The sequence below is a fragment of the Stegodyphus dumicola genome, chromosome 4 (assembly GCF_044657685.1).
Source record: "Stegodyphus dumicola isolate Sdum_Otavi_A_Nest chromosome 4, ASM4465768v1".
Classification (NCBI taxonomy): domain Eukaryota; kingdom Metazoa; phylum Arthropoda; class Arachnida; order Araneae; family Eresidae; genus Stegodyphus; species Stegodyphus dumicola.
Genome location: NC_140771.1, coordinates 137,733,021 through 137,750,723, shown reverse-complemented (window position 1 = coordinate 137,750,723; position 17,703 = coordinate 137,733,021). Strand labels below are relative to the sequence as shown.

The window sequence follows — 17,703 nt, the reverse complement described above, 5'->3', positions numbered from 1 at the left end:
GAATAGTCATAATTGAAGCAGTAACAAATTTAAAAAGAAAAGAGACAAATCTGCTGAAGCTGCTAGATCTTAATAAATTAATAATAAAGTTAAAAGTCGGAACATAAATTAAATATAAATTTAGTTCCGAAAAATATAAAGGTCTACCTATTTCTCTCTCTGGGAAGTGGTTACAAAAATCAAGTAAATGTGAATGAAGGGTACAGTTAAAGGGAAGTGTAAAAGAAAATTAAAAAAAAAAAAAAACTACAGAACATGATATTATAAAAATACAAATTGCAATAAAATTGCCCTTAAAATTAATCTCTGTTTAACGCTTCAAACAGAACCTGTCAAGGGAAAAGCATTTTGAAGCCTTAAGCCAAGTTGATTAATGAGTTCCTTTCATTCCTCTGAACCACTTGCAACACTAAACCTCATTTTCAATACTTAAATAATAAATTAAAAAAAAATTTGAATGAGTTTCAAATGCTCAGATCTTTTCCCTACATGCATATATACTCAAATCAAACAAAAAAATATACAAAGGAAAAAATGAGAAACAAATAATATAGAAATGCTGAAAGGAGCTCAAAAAAGATAGACTCTAAACACAAGAATTAAAGAAGAAAAAAACTTCTAAAATTTGAAAAATGACTAAATTGTTCACAGTCGATGTACATAGTACAAAAGGGATGGCTCTATGTTACCCTTTGTTCTTTTTCTTTTTGGGAAAAATTATAATTGCTGAAAAGTGAATCCAGTAAAATTAAAAATTCTGAAAAACTTACCATTTCTGTAAGCTTCTATTCAGAAAATCAAAAGGTGCCTAAAGCTGTTAAAAGAATGAATTCCAAAAAGGGTTGTCAAAATTTAATTGAACCCTGTTTATGGGTTTATCAGGAAGTGAGAAAAGTGGTTTCTCAAACTGGGATAGTCAGTGGTTTACAAATAGAAATGAACAAAAAAAAAAAAAAAAAAAAAAGCAGTTAAAAAAAGCTAGCACTTTCTAGGTGTAAGTCTATTGGTGAAAAAATAAAGGGGGGGAGGGAATGTTAAATTGTACAAACTATGAAGAAGGCAATGAGTTGTACGAAAAAATAGCATCTTATTTTCTGGTTCAAGTCTTGAAAACTAACCATTGAAGATGGTGACGTAATTCCACAATCTTAAAAATTTAATATACAATTGGGGGGGGGACAGTTTAAAAATATGAAGAAATTACGAGTTAAACAACATGCTATATCCAAACAAATGTATAACAAAATATATGAACTATTCACATTTATGAAGGTCCTATTAGCATATATCCTCCTAAAAGAATAGAACATGACAGTTTCTTACATGTTCAAATTCATCTAATCTTGCAAAATAAAATCTCAGAACCAAAGTGCATATTGAAGGTCAGTGCTCTATTGAACATTATTCGAAAATGTATCAGACATCGGCTGCCATCTGGCATCATTTAAAAACCTAAACATTCCTATTTGAAGCCACACCTGTGTGATCACAGGCCTCAAAACTCGGAAAGATGGTCGCATATATGGTGCAATGGGCTGTGAATGACCACTTTTTTTGTAATCGTGGACCTACACTTTATGAAACATCAACATGTGTAACATTTTTCTCCTTTTTAGTTTCATTATATTATGCAAGAGAACAACATTTATGGTGATTAGGTGATTATTCATGCTTTCAGATTTAAAAATGTGCAAAAGAAAAAAAAAAAAAAAAGGTTGAATTATTGCAAAATCAATTTTATTAATGGGCTATACCTGGAAAACATTTTTCATTTAGTAAACTAATCGCAATTAAAAGCTGTAGAAATAAGCACTAATTGATAGGTGAATCATTTTGAAAATCGTATCAGATTTGTTCTGTAAAATTTTTCTTTTTAATCTGAAAACTAATTTTTGATTTTCATGCAGTCTTTTGTCACTTTTAAAATTTTGAAAATTCCATTTATATTTTAATTTAATTGATTTTAATATTCATTTCAGTATACTGCTTGGATGCTAAATGTAGATTTGATGATAATGCTGAGTTTCGGCAGAAGAAGTTATTTGATCTTAGAGATTGGACACAAGAAGATCAGCGTGAAAGGGAAGCTCATAAACAAAGCTTAAATTATATTGCTTTGGATGGTGATATTGGATGCCTAGGTTTGTTTTCTCATTTATTCAGAATTTTATATTAATCCTTTAGTTAATACATAGGCTGTCTGAAAAGTTTTCGACCTAACAAAGGAAAAAGATATTTTTTCTCCAAAATTACCTTTATTTTTTGACATAGTCTTCTTGTAAATCTATACATTTCTTCCAGCCATGCTCTCATCCTTTTAACCAGCCCAAATAATATGTGGAATCTTTTTTTTTGTAATGGCTCCTCATTTGACGAAAACCTTTGCCCTCCAAATGCATCTTTTAGCTTAGGGAACAAAAAAAAAGTCACTTGGTGCCAGGTCTGGCGAATAGGGTGGATAGTCAAGCAATTCAGATCATTCATGGATTTTCACCATTGCAACTGCTGAGTTGTGAGATGGAGCACTGTCTTGACGAAACAATTTTTTTTTCTTTTGCAAATTTGTTCGTTTTTCCTTAATTCCTACCTTCAGCTTGTCAAGTAACATTGCATAGTATGGCTCGGCTGTCCCAGAAAATTGTTGCCATCACTTTCATAACAGAAGGAATAGTTTTTGCCATTTTTGGAGCTGATTCTCTCTTAGAAGTCCACCGTTTTGACTGTCTTTTTGTTTCTGGGCTGTAATAATGAATTCAGGTTTGATCTACAGTGATTAACAGTCGAAAAACTCCGATTTATTGTGCCAACAGAATGGTGCACACGTTCATTTAGGCACGTTTTTGGTTCGAAACGCAGCACCCAACTTGCAGCCAACTTACCCATATGAAAACCTTGGTTAATTATGTGGAAAACATGTTCTTTAGAAATGCTAATAGCTTCTGCTATCTCTCTAATGTTGATTCGATGATCATTAGCCCCATTTGGTGTATTTTAGCGACGTTTTCTTCAGTGGTTGCAGTTTTTGGCCGTCTTGAATGGTCATTGTCATCCAAGTTGGTATGCCCACATTTAATTTTAGTGCCCCAAACTTTCAGAGTAGTAAATGGTTGTGCAGAGTCCCCGTATACTGTGTCCAACTTTTCTTTAATCTGAGTATGCATATTACCTTTCAAAAACATGTATCTAATGACAGCACAATACTTGATTTTTTCCCATATTTGAAAAAACAATCACATCAACTGACAAAAATAATTCCCAAACAAAATATTTTCATTCAAAATAGCTAATATTTTGATTGGTATGCCTAAACAAATCTCTTCCACTTCAGTTGATTTGAGCTAGATCTACATATTGAGGTCGGAAACTTTTCAGACAGCCCTCATAATACTTGGTTTCAAAATTTTATCTTTTATGAATCATAGAAACTTTCATAAGGTATTTTTAAAAATAAAATAAGTATTTTGAATATGTATATAAGATTATATTCTATGTACTGACCCTTAAAAAATAAACCTTTTGAATATTATTTTACAAAGGAAATTATACCCTGATAATGTTTGCATAAAAGCTTACTTTGTATTAAAATTTCAATACCGTTGTTCTTCTCAGTTGAAGCAAACTATTTCCATAAAGAAATCATAAAGAGTATAATCATATTCTGAATACTATAACAATTTTTGAAGTTACTTTTATATTTTATTTAACCCAGAAATCGCTATATTAGATCTGTTCTTTAGTATCCATACAAATTTGAGGAAACATAATTTGAAGCCTCTTGGGAAGACTTAATAAATATGGCAGGACAGGACAGGACTAAGTGTGGGAAGTACCAACACATCGCCATTGTCAGAACTGGTGTCGCTCCTTCACACTAATCGTCTTGAGATGAACACCTCCACAGGGCGTACTTACGCCAGGCATTGGTGTTAATTGAAACGTTAATCATTAGGGCATAGAGAACTTGTGATACAGAAGATACAGTTGCTGATGACAATGACATTACAAATACAATACCATACATTACAGTTGATGGTGAAATTATAAATATAAATATATGTACACAAATAAACACAAATAAACAAAAATAAATGAATGGAAAAACATTAAACAGTATTATCTTGGCTAAGTTATTGTGATAATGTGATGTTATTGGGACAGCATAGCAGTTCATAAATGGTTCACAGTTCATTGACAGTACATAAATTGGGTCAGAGTTCATACATACAGTAAAGTTCACCAGTACCAGTTATGCCATTTTTAATGTGCATAACTGTGGTCGTATTGTCTAGGTTCTAAATCTGTACTGACATTGATACACTAAGATAAACTATTGCAATGACTGTAAAGGCACCCCCATTGGAAAACTGGCGTTCGTACCAGAGAAGAAGAAGCATTTAAAACAGTTATGGAGCACACAGTTTCAAGCCATGACAGTGGAGTGTGTCAATTATGTTTTTGGTACTACTGTGGATTTTTCGGTGCTTTATCAAGAAGCGTTTGAAGTCTGTTCCTGGTGCTGTGAGATGGCGGATATGATAGTCTTCTGTTATTGGGCATTGAAATAAATAATGGTCTGGATCACCTGGATTGCCACAGACACATATTTCAGTCTCTGAAAGGTTTCGTTCATAGAAGTACTTTGGGTACGGTCCATGACCAGAGATATATTGAGAGAGATAATAATTATAAATGGTGCGCTCAGTATCGACACATGGGAGAAGTGAATGCGTCCTTCTGCCTTGCGATCCTTGATCCCATTGTCTCTGCCACTCTTCTTTGGCCATCACTTTTAGAGTAAACTTCAGTGTGGAGCATGGCCATGGGATGTGGATGGTAGTGCCTGACTGTTCGAGGGCTGCCTGCTTTGCCAGGAAGTCCGCTCTTTCATTCCCGGCGCAATTGCTGTGACCTTTCATCTATGTAAGAATGAAATTCTTTTGGCTGGAATTGATAATTGTTTGTATTTGATGGGCTATTAGTGAAATTGTGCAGGGATTTTTAATAGCATAGATTGATGATTGGTTGTCACTGACAATATGGACTGTGTCCGTTGGTAGTTGGTGGAGCTGTTGCATACTGTAGAGGATTGCTGTCAGTTCAGCTTGGTGCACGCTGTTTAGATCTGTAAGGTGCCCTTGCCATTCTGTGTGTGAGCTAAGGTTATATTGGATAGTTGCAGCGATGGCAACGTTTTGTTTGATCTTTGAGCCGTCAGTGAAAGCCGTGTATTCCGTTGTGGGTGGTGGTTTGTCGAAAATGCAGTGCAAGTTTTGAAGATTCAAAGCTGGGTGATGAAAGTACTTTTTAGGCTGATCTTCGTACTCTGTTGGGTGGAATGTGGTGTCATTAAAGTTAGTTGTTTTCTTGAGTTGGAGGACTATTGTGGAGATTGCGTCCATTTGTGCTTGGATTGGGAGCGGGAGCACACCTGCCAGTGTCTGTAGGGCTTTGTTAGAGGTAGTTGAGAATGCTGTGGTGATATTTATAAGGAAAGGTCTTTGTATGGCCTTTAGAGCTCGCACCTTTCTGGTGGTCATAGGTATTGCCCAAATAGCGGCTCCATATGTGATGATCTTGTTAACCACGGTTGTAAGTAGTATTTTCAAAATTTGGTGGTTCAAGCCCCATGAGTAACCACGCATTGTCTTCAGAGCTTGTGCTATTTTCATAGTGGTGAGTTTTTTGTTGTGTAAGTGCTGAATCCAGTTGAACTTGTTATCAATGGTGAGGCTGAGGTAGTTAATCGTTTTCATGCATCGGATCCTGTGGTTGTCTATTTTAAATGTGGGATTTCGAGTTATAGTTCATCCTGGTTTGTGGACAGTCAGTGCCTGCGATTTTTGGTGTGAGATCTGTAGTTTTATTCTTTTGCATAGAGCGTTGAAAATTTGAAGGGTGCTATTGCAGTTTTCCTGGAGTTGCTCTCTGGATCGGCCGTTGATGATGAAAGCAACATCGTCTGCAAATGCTACGATTTGTGTGTGGGCAGGCCAGTGATGGTCGATAATATGGTTAAAAGTGAAATTGCAGAGGTCCCTGTGGACATCCTCTTGCTTGTTGCTTTGTGATGACAGAGTTGTTGTGTAGTACTATGCTTTTCTATTATGCAGGTAGTCAGCAGTTGTTAGATAGAGGTTTCTTGGACATTGAAGGTTTCTGAGGGCCTGCTTGGTGGGAGTCAAAAGTGTTCTTCAGGTCGAGGCATAGCAACGCAGAGTGTAGCTGTTGGCCTTTGTTAACTTGGATTTGCGTTAGTGCTGTATTGATGGTATGAATGGTGGAGCTATTCAGTTTAAATCCGAATTGGCGAGAGCTGATTTTATTGTCCTTGAATATATGATATTTCAGTCGGTTTATGAGGAGTCTTTCGACTAATTTTCCAATAGCTGGTAGAAGATTGATCGGGCGGTACGAGCTTGGATCCTCTGGATTTTTGTTCTTCTTTGAGAAGAGCACTATTTGCCCAATTTTAAAACAATCGGGAAAACAGTGGTGAGCTACATATTTGTTGTAAAACTTGAGCAAAATTTCTGGAGATGCTTTGTTGATGAGCTAAGGACTTGCTTATTAATGCCGTCGGGGCCTGGTGCTTTGGCGTTGTTAAGGGATTTTACTATTTGAAGTATTTCCTTTCTTGTGAATGGAATGTCATCTGGTGTGTTTGATGTTTGTGTGGATGCTCTTAGTTCTTTTTGCTCCGGTGTATCTTCTGCACTGTCGTCTTTCAAGAAGACTTGGTCCAGGATACCGTTGATGGTGGTGCTCATGAGTTCCGTGCCATTACTTTGTGATGTATTGGTTGTTGCGTGGATTTGAGTTGGCTTATAAATCTTGGAAGTGGTCATTTTGTAAAGGGCTCCATAGGTTGTTTGATTTTTCGTACAGTAAGTAGTCCAGGATTTTAGTTTTGCTTCAATTAGTTTCTTTTTGTAGATTGCACGTTGCTTGTTAAAGTTGATCCATGCTGCTTTGCATTCTTCATCGGTCGTTCTACTTTTCATTTTTTGTCTTAGAGCTTTGGTTTTTTGGCGCTCTGCTCGTAGTTCCTTGGTCCACCAGTTGGGCTTCATTTTGTGGTTGACTGTTTTGACTTTAAGGAACATATGGCTGATTTCTTGGATATGCTTGGTAAGAGTTGTAGCATATACATTAACTTCATCTTTGGAGTTGATGCTTTGAATTTCATGGAGAATGATATGTGCTTTGGAGTTCAGAGCTTTAGCAAATTTCTTTTCTGCATTTCGGTTGATGCGATAACGTAGCATTCGAGTATGCGGAACCTCAAATACGATATCAAAAGTAATTATTTGATGGTCTGAGATGGACTCATCTTCGCAAATACGATGATTGTTAATCCTGTTGATTAAATGATGGGAAGAGAGTGTTAGGTCTGGTCACCCTTTTCCGTTGATTGTGACAAAGGTTGGCGGGTCTTCTGGGGTATTGTGTAGTAAGAGGTTATGGGCATTAATGAAATCTTCCATCTGCATGCCTCTGGTGTTGTTACGGGGATAACCCCATAAAATACTGTGGACATTAAAATCTTCAGAAATCAAATGTTGCCGTGGGTGTCTTTGAAGTATATGGTGGAGATCGTGAAGTGTAGTCTCTAGATCCTCACTTGGTGATGCGTAAGCGCTGGTAAAGTAGAGATCTGAATTTGATGTTGAAATTGAAATAGTGATAATATCTCTGTACTTCTTGATGACTATTGGTGACCACATCTTGTTGATGATGTAGATGGCAGCTCTTGGTGCTTGAGATGAGTCCGTAACTTTGTCCGAAATTACATTCCATGTTGTCGGCAGGTTTCGTAAAGATCCTTGGTGACAGTATGGTTCTTGCACCAGGATGATGTCATGGTAATGTTCTGAGATGTACTGAACGAGGTTGTCAGTGGCAGTTTTGGAGTGTTGCCGGTTAATCTGAAGTACCTTAATTCTGTCGTTCGTTGATTGACATATTAGTGCCGTTGGAAGATGGATTGATGTAGAAGTCGGATTCATGGTGGAGTTACTCATGATATTGTGTGTGATTATGAATTCTGTTTACTTCTTCTCTGTAAGAGGAACAGAAATTGGTATATGCAGGATGGTCGCATTTGTATTGGGAACCATAGTGTTGGTTATTTATTTCACAGTTGATGCATGTTGGAGAATCTGCACAACATTCACTTTCTCCATGTTTTTCCCCACAGTAGGCACAATGAGGGTGGTATGTGCAGTCTTTAGACCGATGGCTGAAGGCCTGACAATTAAAACATCTATGGGCACCTATAAACTCTGAAATGCTGCTGGTGTGCATTTTGGAATCCAGTAGGAGAGCACTCCACGATCCATTTTATTGTATTCTTTCTGTCTTTGAGTTTAAATAATGGCTTAAAGTTGATAGTATCGATATTCGTGGCTTGTGAGAGTGTTTGACAGACGGCGTCAGCTGTTATAGACAGAGGCAGTTGATTTATAGCACATTTCGGCGTTCTCATCTTGGGAACTTTGGTGTAAATTATCTCTGTGGTCTTTTCTGAGTGCTTAAGTAGGTTATCTAATTTTTTTACGTCGTCTTCGGACGTACAATGCACTGCTATTCCACCTTGTTTAATTGGGATTATTTTTTTTATCTGTTGTTTCACCTGGTTAATAGGGAGAATGCCTTCTAGTTTTTCTTGAAGTTTTGTGACGTTCCTGGCATCGGTGGCATAAATCAGGAGGACTGGTTCTGTAGGTTTCTTGCTCGCCACTTGGGCGTATGATGGTTGTGAAGGATTTGTGTTAGGATGCTCGCATGAACGGGCGACAGTCTCAGCGTGTTGATGTTGTTGACAATCATCTGATTGGTGGGAGTAATCAATTGTTGTTGATTGGTGCATATGCTTTCCTTTGGAGCTGTTATTTGCTGCTGGATCTGCTGTGCTGTTGGTTGCTAGTTGATAAAGCGCTGTTAGAAGACCATGTAATTCTTTGCGGAGTGCAGTTGGAATTGCATATTTAAAGTGGTACCTGTAGTTTGCAATATCGACACAGCGAGAATAGATACCGTGCACTGAAGTGGGTAATTCTGTGTCGTTGTTTTCTTGTTGTACTGCCAGCAGATTATCACGGATCCTTTGACAACTGCGGGTGCCTTCGGTGTTGTCATTGTTGTCGTTGGGGAGAAATGTGTCATGTTGTGACATGATTGTGGCACAGTGTCAATGTGTGATACACAGAGTGAGTGAATTACAAATATGTAGCAAATAACTGAATACCATAAATAATTAAATGCTGCACAATTCAATGCAGTACAAATATTAAATAGAAAATAAGAGCATAACTGCAAACAGTAAAGATCACTCATTTAAAGTATTAAATAGGAGAAACGAGTACTATTGCGAAAAATTCAGTTACCCAATCATGACATAAAAATGAGATATAGAGTGATGTGATATTAAATAAAATGCACTGAAAATAAAAGATTCAATACACAGGGCACGGGGGTCAAAAGGGAAAGAGGTAACAAAAGATAACTTGAGTACTAGGAGTTTGCGGGAAAAAGAGGGGGAAGGAAAGGATGAAATAGAGTGTTAATTAAAGAGGGGAGGAAATTAATGGGGAGGTTAGTGCATTACGTTTTTAGAAACTATGAGAGGAGGGGAGAAGAAAGAAAATGGAATTAAGGGTTTACGAGAGTTGGGGAGGGGGGAGAAACGGAAGAAATAAAATGTTAAATAAAATGAGGGAGAGAGGAAAATTAGACAGGAGGTTAGTGCATTACGATTTTAGAAACTAAGAGGGGAGAAGAGAAGAAAGAAATTGGAATTAACCTTTTAACTGTCAAGTTATTTTGATGATTTGGGTGCATAAATTGTCATTTTTTTTTTTATTTCAAAAATGAAATGTTTGTCTCGCAGTCAAAAAAATCAAAAAAATGCCGCGCACTTTGAACTTTAACCTCTGTCCTTTGAAACCTTCAGTAAAATGCTGCCATCCATTGAACTGAAGCCGAAATTAACTTCTCACGATATATATTCGGGTATAACAATACGATACACTAAAAAAAAAATTAGCCCGAGTAATACTCGGGCGTGACATTTTGGAATACCAGTACTGTGCCCAAGATTATTTCGGGCATGACAGTTAAAAGGTTAAGAGTATACGAAAATTGTGGGGGGAGAAACGGAAGAAATAAATTGTTAAATAAAATAAGAAGGGGAGGGAAAAATTAGACAGGGGGTTAGTGCATATATGTTGTTAGAAACTAGGAGCGAGAAGAGAAGAAATAAGGTGAAATTAAGAGTTTACGTCAATTGGGGGGGGGAGAAAAAGGAGAAATAAAATGTTAATTTAAGAGGGGGAAGAGAAATTTAACAGAGGAGTTAGTGTTATTGGAAACTAGGAGAAAAGGGGAGAAGGAACGTAGTGGAATTTTGAGTCTACAGAAATTAGGAGGAGAGTTCTAGGAGAAATAAAATGGAAATTAAGCTATAAAAAAGGGGAAAGAAGAAGAGGTAGAGGGAGAAATGATAGGTGTTATTAGAGAGAAGACACCGAGGTAGGATGAATGCAATAAGAACTGGATTAGGAGAGAAGATATAGGAGTTTGAAGTTTTTAATAGGAGGTTAATATAAAATTTATATTAAAATGTGTGGAGGAGGCTTGTATTTTCAGAACTATTAAGTGATAGGTTTTCGGAAAGGGGAGAGGGAGTAGATTAAAGAAAAATAGCTGCGATTAAGTTATGTTGGATAGGGGTAGAGAAATTCGAGAAATAAAACAAAATGAAATTAAATTAAAGTCAATTAAAAATGTAATAACTAGGGAATTATTGGGTATTGAGATGGAAAAATTAAATGATATTAGATGGGGGATTAAGGGCTGTCTATTATTAAAATTTGGAGTGCCTAGGACAAAAAGAAAAAAAAAAATGAGGGCTGAGGGTATTAAAAAAAAAAAAAAGCAAGATTTAGGGTTAGAGGCCTCTGATATTGAAACTTTAAGGGAAAAAAAAATCTGCTATTATATTCGGAATACAAAAAGCCAAGGCGGTAATACATTATCAAGAATCAAAACAGTATAATATAAACAATGCAATTCAGAAATTATGGCAATATTAACTCTTAAATATAATCAGACAGTAGATACAACTAATTGAACATTAAAATAAGGGAATACTACGTGACGAAAGATAATATATTGAATAAAAAGCACAATAAAGCAGAGCTAAAGATATAAGTCAGCGATGGAAAGACAATTAAATTCTAATCAGAGTACACAAATTAAGGTGTTAAACACAATTAAACACTTTGGAACTGTATTAAGATATCAATAGAACAAACAGCTACTGAGATAGTGACATTAAATTAAACAATGATAATAAACAATCAGTCGTCTTAAAGGCAAGGAATTAAGTCCAAAGTCAGTGGCAGGAAGGTTGTTCTTGTACAGAATACAACCACAATGGCGGACTTAGTCGACGGTTGCTAAGTATAAATTAATGAAAATATATTTTAACAACAAATCATCATGGAACAATAAAGTAACGCTGAAACTATTGTAATTTAGACTGAACAAAATAATCCTACCTTGGCAGGCATTGTCCCGTTTTAAAAGGTGATATAGTATCCAAGATCAGAATTTATCACAAAATTAACACATTTCTGCACTTAAAAAAAAAATCCAGTGACTAATAAATATGGCAGTAAAATCTGTTATATGTATCTGTGCATGCATATGTAATGAATGATAGATGTATTGGTTAACCCTTAAAAAACATTGTTGCATGTGCGTGGATTCGTAATGATTTGAATGCACAGAGAACCAATTGTAGCTTGATGAAATTATTTTAGAAAAAGGAAGACTTGACAATTCTGGAACTTTCTACTGAAGTACTCGTACAGTTCTTCTCAGTATCACAGAACACAATCAGTAGTTGCACTTTAGACTAATTAGAACGTTAAGCACAATGCAATGCAAAGTGCAACTGAAAAGGCAAAACTTCTGCGGAGGTCTCTCAGTACTCCGAACTCACATTGAAATAACACAATAAACAGCTGCGAAACTGGTGCTCTCTCTGGTCTTATATAGTTTTCCCCTGGCTGCCAATAATTTCAATGTTTGCCCTCAAAATTACTGGAAGCATATGAGGGTGGATACAGTTACAGTTATATACCTAAATTAATTACCAGTGTTAAATAGATGGGCTAGTTCATTCCTTTGTTTGACTTCACCGACATAATTGTCGTAGATGGAGGGGGTAACAGGAAGTAGTCTGTCACTATAGTACACCTGCTCTGACCTCACCTGTTTAAAACTAGCAATGTGGTCATTTGAAAGTTTCTCATTGTTTTTCTAGTAAACCAGTGTCAAAGTCAGACTGGCGACCCTCGAAGTAAATTTATGGTGCGTGCAAATATATTTTCCCGTAAATTAATTTGTATATTATGACAAGAATTTGAAGAAAAAGTTTCGGATTTTGATGGTTTGGAGTCCAGTTTTACATTATATTCATTACCAAAAATGAATGTAACTCTTCGAAAAATTTAGAAATACAGCTAATTAATTTATACTGTGGTATAAATCTTGTTCAGTTATTTTAAGATACAAATTTGATTAACTTTTGGTAGATAAATATCTTAAGTTACCAATTTTTGCAATAAGAATACTCGCTTTGTTTTTAAATACATTTACATGAGAACAGTTTTTTTTAATAGTTAAAAATTAATAAGTCTACGAAAAAACCAGACTATAGATGAGTATCTATAATTTGTGATGATATATTTTGGTAATTTCGCTCCAAGATTACAAACTTCATGAAGATTGAAATGTCTAAAAGATAAGTTGATGTAGCTTAAAGATGTAGTAGAAAAATTATATTTACATACAAATGTTATTTTTTCTGTTTTGCGTCGTGAAAAAATCTAATAGATAAAAGAAAAAGAATAGGTTGTCATTATTTATTCTCAAGTTTTGTCCCTCTTAAGAAACTTTCATATATTTCTTTTAAGTTTAAATTAAATTTTGGTTTGGTTTATTTAATTACGGCAAAGCACACTAGGGCTATCTGCATAAGGGGAGGGATGCCTTCGTGGAGGACTTTTTAAGGGAAACTGGCTCATATACACGTTACACATGGGGAAAACCATGAAAACGCCCATGCAGCTAGCCCGTTCGCGGGATTCGAACCTCGGACCAAACTACCAGTGTTCAGCGACTTTACCGCTTGGCCACTGTTGGGCCAAGTTTAAATTAAAAGTAAGTTACTTAGTAGTTCAATATATTGAACTATTAAGTAACAGCTGAGCCTTCAATCTTAAACTCCTTCCTTCATAAGGAACTTTTCAGAGAAAAGTTTTCTTTCAATTCTTTGTAACTTTCAAGACAAATTTGCAGTTTATATACATGAAATTTGTTTACAAGAAAAAAATGGTCAAGCATACTTGTAACAAATACAATTAGATACCAGAACAAATGAGTACAAGTGCTTTTCAAGCAAGGATTTTAAATATATAAAATTTAACGTTCTGATATTAGAAAAGTATAAGCAATGAAGTTTTAAACTTCCTATAATATGTATTTTTAATTGTGAGATGTCTGAATGCAACAACTTTTTGTCATTTATATATACCTAAATTAACTGTCAACATTTTACCCTGATGGTGCTTTCCCTTTCTGTCCACATCTCCATAGTTAAAAAACTGTAAGATCAAAGCCCATCGTAAGAGTCTAGGATGAGTTCCAGTGTTTTTATCCAACCACACTAAAGGATTATGATTTGTCTGAATAATGAACTTGTGAGTCCATTTAAATAGAATTTTAACTTCTATGCTGCAAAGACAATGGCAGCATGCTTCCCTTCAATTGTATTGTATGTCTCTTCAGTAGGTAAAAACTGTTTGCTAAAAATATTATTGGATGTTCTTCACTTTTAGCATTTATCTGTGATAATACAACACCAATATTCGAAGTATCGTACTGAAGAATAAATGTCTGAGAAAATTTCGGACTGTATAAGACTGGATTTTCTGTTAACTGTTTCTTGAGTTCATCAAAAGCCTTTTGGCACTTATCAGTCCAATTTATGGTTGATTCGTAACATTTTCCTTTTAACGAATCTGTCACTGATCCAAAAATCACAGAAAATTCAGAAATATACCTTCGATAATATTCCACAAGTCCTAAAAATGACCTTGGTAGGTTTAGAAAAGTCCTTTATGACTTGAATGTTTACTTCTCGTAGTCTCCTTTGACCTTGTCCTACTACATGATCTAGATATTTGGTGGTCGTATGAGCAAACTGACATTTTGAAGGCTTAATATGGTTTAGCAGTTTTCATCTCCAAGGTAATTTCTAAGTGCTTCAAATGTTCTTCCCAGGTTTTCAAGAATTCTATGACATCATCAATCTAGGGTACAGCAAATTCTTCACAGTTTCTTAATAATCCTGCCATCAAATTTCTAAAATCATGTTAAAATTTTTTAGCCCGAATGGTAACCTTAAGGGTTTAAATGTGCCAAAACTTGTCACAAAAGCAGCGTAACGCTGGGCTCTTTTAGTTAGTGGGTTCTGCCAGTAACCTAGTAAGATCTAGAACTAGTAATCGGATCTAGAGTAAGATCTAGAACTAGTAATCGGATCTAGAGTAAGATCTAGAACAGTTATATATCTGGCAGATGACACTTTTTCTACTAAATTGTTCAATATTTGGCAAAGGAAAATAGTGTGTCCTAGTTGCCTTGTTCAAGTGGTGGTTGACATCAACCAGTATACATGGTTTTGCCTCTTTTCCAGGCTCTTCAACCAGTATGAGTGGAGATGTAAAATCTGATTAACTTGGTTCTATTACTTTGAGTTTTATCATCTTTCCTACCTCAGTCTTTCAAATCTGGCAGACATCCGATAAGGTTTTGTGCATATTGGTCTATCTGCTTCTAGTTCCGTTTCATGTTCAGTAAGGTCAGTGCATCCTGGTTCGTTAGAGATAATACAGAAATACATGTATATTGTTTGCTGTAAATCTTTTTGTTGATCTTCAGATAATAGTGAATTCAGCTGGATGCCTTGCAAATCTTCATACATTTCAGTATCTGACCTATAATTTAGACTCAGTATTTCATCTTCATCTATAGTCGTTTATCCTCTCTTCTAAACATAGCAAGTTTATATTTTCTGCTCATTGAAATTGCGGTTTTAGCATATTAATGAGGTACACCTGAGTTTTATTAAACTCGGCTACATAATTTGTATATGATAATTGTTGAACTGTTTTTCCAGTGCCTACCCACTTGTTAACTGATAATTGTTTGATAATTTGTTTGGCTTCAAAGAAGCCACAACTAGAACTAAGTTTCTTTCTTCAAATTTACATTCTATGGTTTTGCAATCATAGGCTTCTTCCATGTGCTGGACAGAAGTTCTTGACATCTTATCATTTGATTCATTAGTTCAAAAACATAGTCCACTACACTATTTTCTTCTTCTTCTTTACCAAATAATTTTTCATACAAAGCATAATTGGAGCTCTTAAGTTTCTGCCGTGAACTAATTCTGCTGTTGAGAAACCTGTTCTATTGTGAATAGTGGTTCACGAACCCGATTTTAGACATAGGACTCGAACAATTCTTTTTAAAGTTCTATGATCCTCTCAACAGGATTATTTTGTGGGTGATAAACACAACTTCGTACAAATTTAATTCCGAATTTTTATGGGAAAGTCGATGTCAGCAGATTCACAAAAGATGTGGCTTGGTTGGTCTGCACCTATTTTGTAAATCTCATGGGACTAAAAATTTTAAGGAAAACATCGGCAATCATAGTTGAACAAAGATTTTTGAAAAGACTGCATCCGAATGTTTTGAAGACATGCAGATTGCAGTGATAAGATACTTATACCCTGCAGATGTCACAGGCAGAGGCCCACAAGTGTCAATATTTATTTTCAAAAATATTTCTGTAATAACGAAGACAATTTTCAAAGGCGCTTTCTTTTTATCGTGCAGCTTTCCTATTCTTTGATTGTCACAAAACATTTGTCATAAGTTTTAACAAAATTCTTGACATCTTTAACAAGTTGGCTTATAAAAAGTTTTGAATAATGAATCCTTGGTCTTTTCACCAAGATGGGCTACTCTATCTACATGACAAATATTCATCAACTGTTTCCGATATTTATCAGGAACAACAATCAGCAGTCTTTGTGTTCCATCATGTTCTTTTTTTGAAAAAAAGCATTTGCCTTTTTAACATATACCTCGTACCTTTACAAGATTTTATTTTAGCTTCTTCATAAAGTAGCTTCAGTTCAATGTTCTCCTTCTGTTCTTGTTTAAATATTTCTGGGAGGTCTTTATCGAATCTAATTCAGAATGTTCATATTTCACAGGAGAAAAACTTTCATGCTAAGTTAATTTTCAGAATTTAACTCATCTGTTGAGACTAGATTTTCCACTTCTTTTAGACGTCGCTGTTGAGCACAAGTTTGTGCAGTGTTTATCATATGAATTTGAACTTCTTCATCTCATTTTGCTTCTTCAAATAATGCAGCAGTTTTGTTACCTAGAAGATACATTCCTTGATCTGATGAATCTCTTATGCTGTTATCACATCTATAGACGCGCGCGCTTACCCGGGACAATTCCGAGAAACGAGATTCTAGTAGCACGGCTTTAAGCGGCAGGCTTCCGAGAAATGTTTGGTCTAGCTAGGAGGAACGTGTCCCGGCTATGAGCAACATTTTAAAACTTTTCCCAAAATGTTCCAGCTGGAGACGTGTTCCTCGAACGTTCAACCAATCAGACGAAAGGTCAGCTTCTGAAGGATCACGGGTAACTTTCAATATGGCGATGACTCTCAATATGAAGTCTTGGACGGTGGAAATAGATCCCGATTTAATTATTGCTGTTTTGTTGTAATATAACTACCTGAGTCATTTTTAAAATGTTTATATATTCATTAAATATATAATCATGGAGGAAATTTCAGAGTTGACATTATTTTACGACATTCTTGCATTTCGGATTTGTTTACAAATTGTTCGTAGCCAAAAGTTCGCCAAATTTGTCGTATTTTGTGCTGATCGTGTATTAACTGTTAAAATTCTATTATATAACAGTGTTATAACACTGTTATATAATAGAATTTTATTTCTTAAATTTAAGTTGAATAATTTTTTAAAATCCGTTTGTATATGCGCGGCTTTTCTCCTAATTACTTATCTTTTAAATTGTTAACTGCATAATCAGTGACACATTTTATACAGCATAAAAGATGCATAAAAAGAAAAGCATAGCTTATGTAATAATGAGAATACTCATTAAATTTGCCTATTAATTTCATGTTATTAATGAAATACTTTTTGAATTATAAATACATTAGAAACTATACTTTTATTGGAAATGCTACATATTGAAACATTGAAAATTTATGGATTTATTATTATGCATGATGAAAAACATTTGTATATACATTCATTAATATAAATCTTATTCATTACATTAATACTAATAAATATATATTAACAACTTCTAAAACATCGCATCTCTCTATCTGTATGTAAATGTATGACTTATTAGATGTGTATGTATATATGTATGTATGAATACAAAAATGAACATTGCCAAGAAATTTATTTGAAGTTACTTTTAATTCAGATAACGATTATGTAATTGGCAGCAACTATAGTTATCAGTTCTTTGCAAATTATTATGGGTATGTAATAATCAGTTGAA

At 35.0% G+C, this 17,703-nt stretch overlaps 1 protein-coding gene across 1 annotated transcript in view; it reads left to right on the top strand.

Moving 5' to 3' along the window:
• Positions 1-17,703, top strand: part of ScsbetaA (Succinyl-coenzyme A synthetase beta subunit, ADP-forming) — a 149,164-nt gene that overhangs the window by 104,259 nt on the left and 27,202 nt on the right. The window contains exon 7 of the mRNA XM_085815540.1: positions 1,980-2,141. Within this exon, the coding sequence (XP_085671666.1) occupies positions 1,980-2,141 (162 nt within the window). The remainder of the gene's footprint in view (positions 1-1,979; positions 2,142-17,703) is intronic.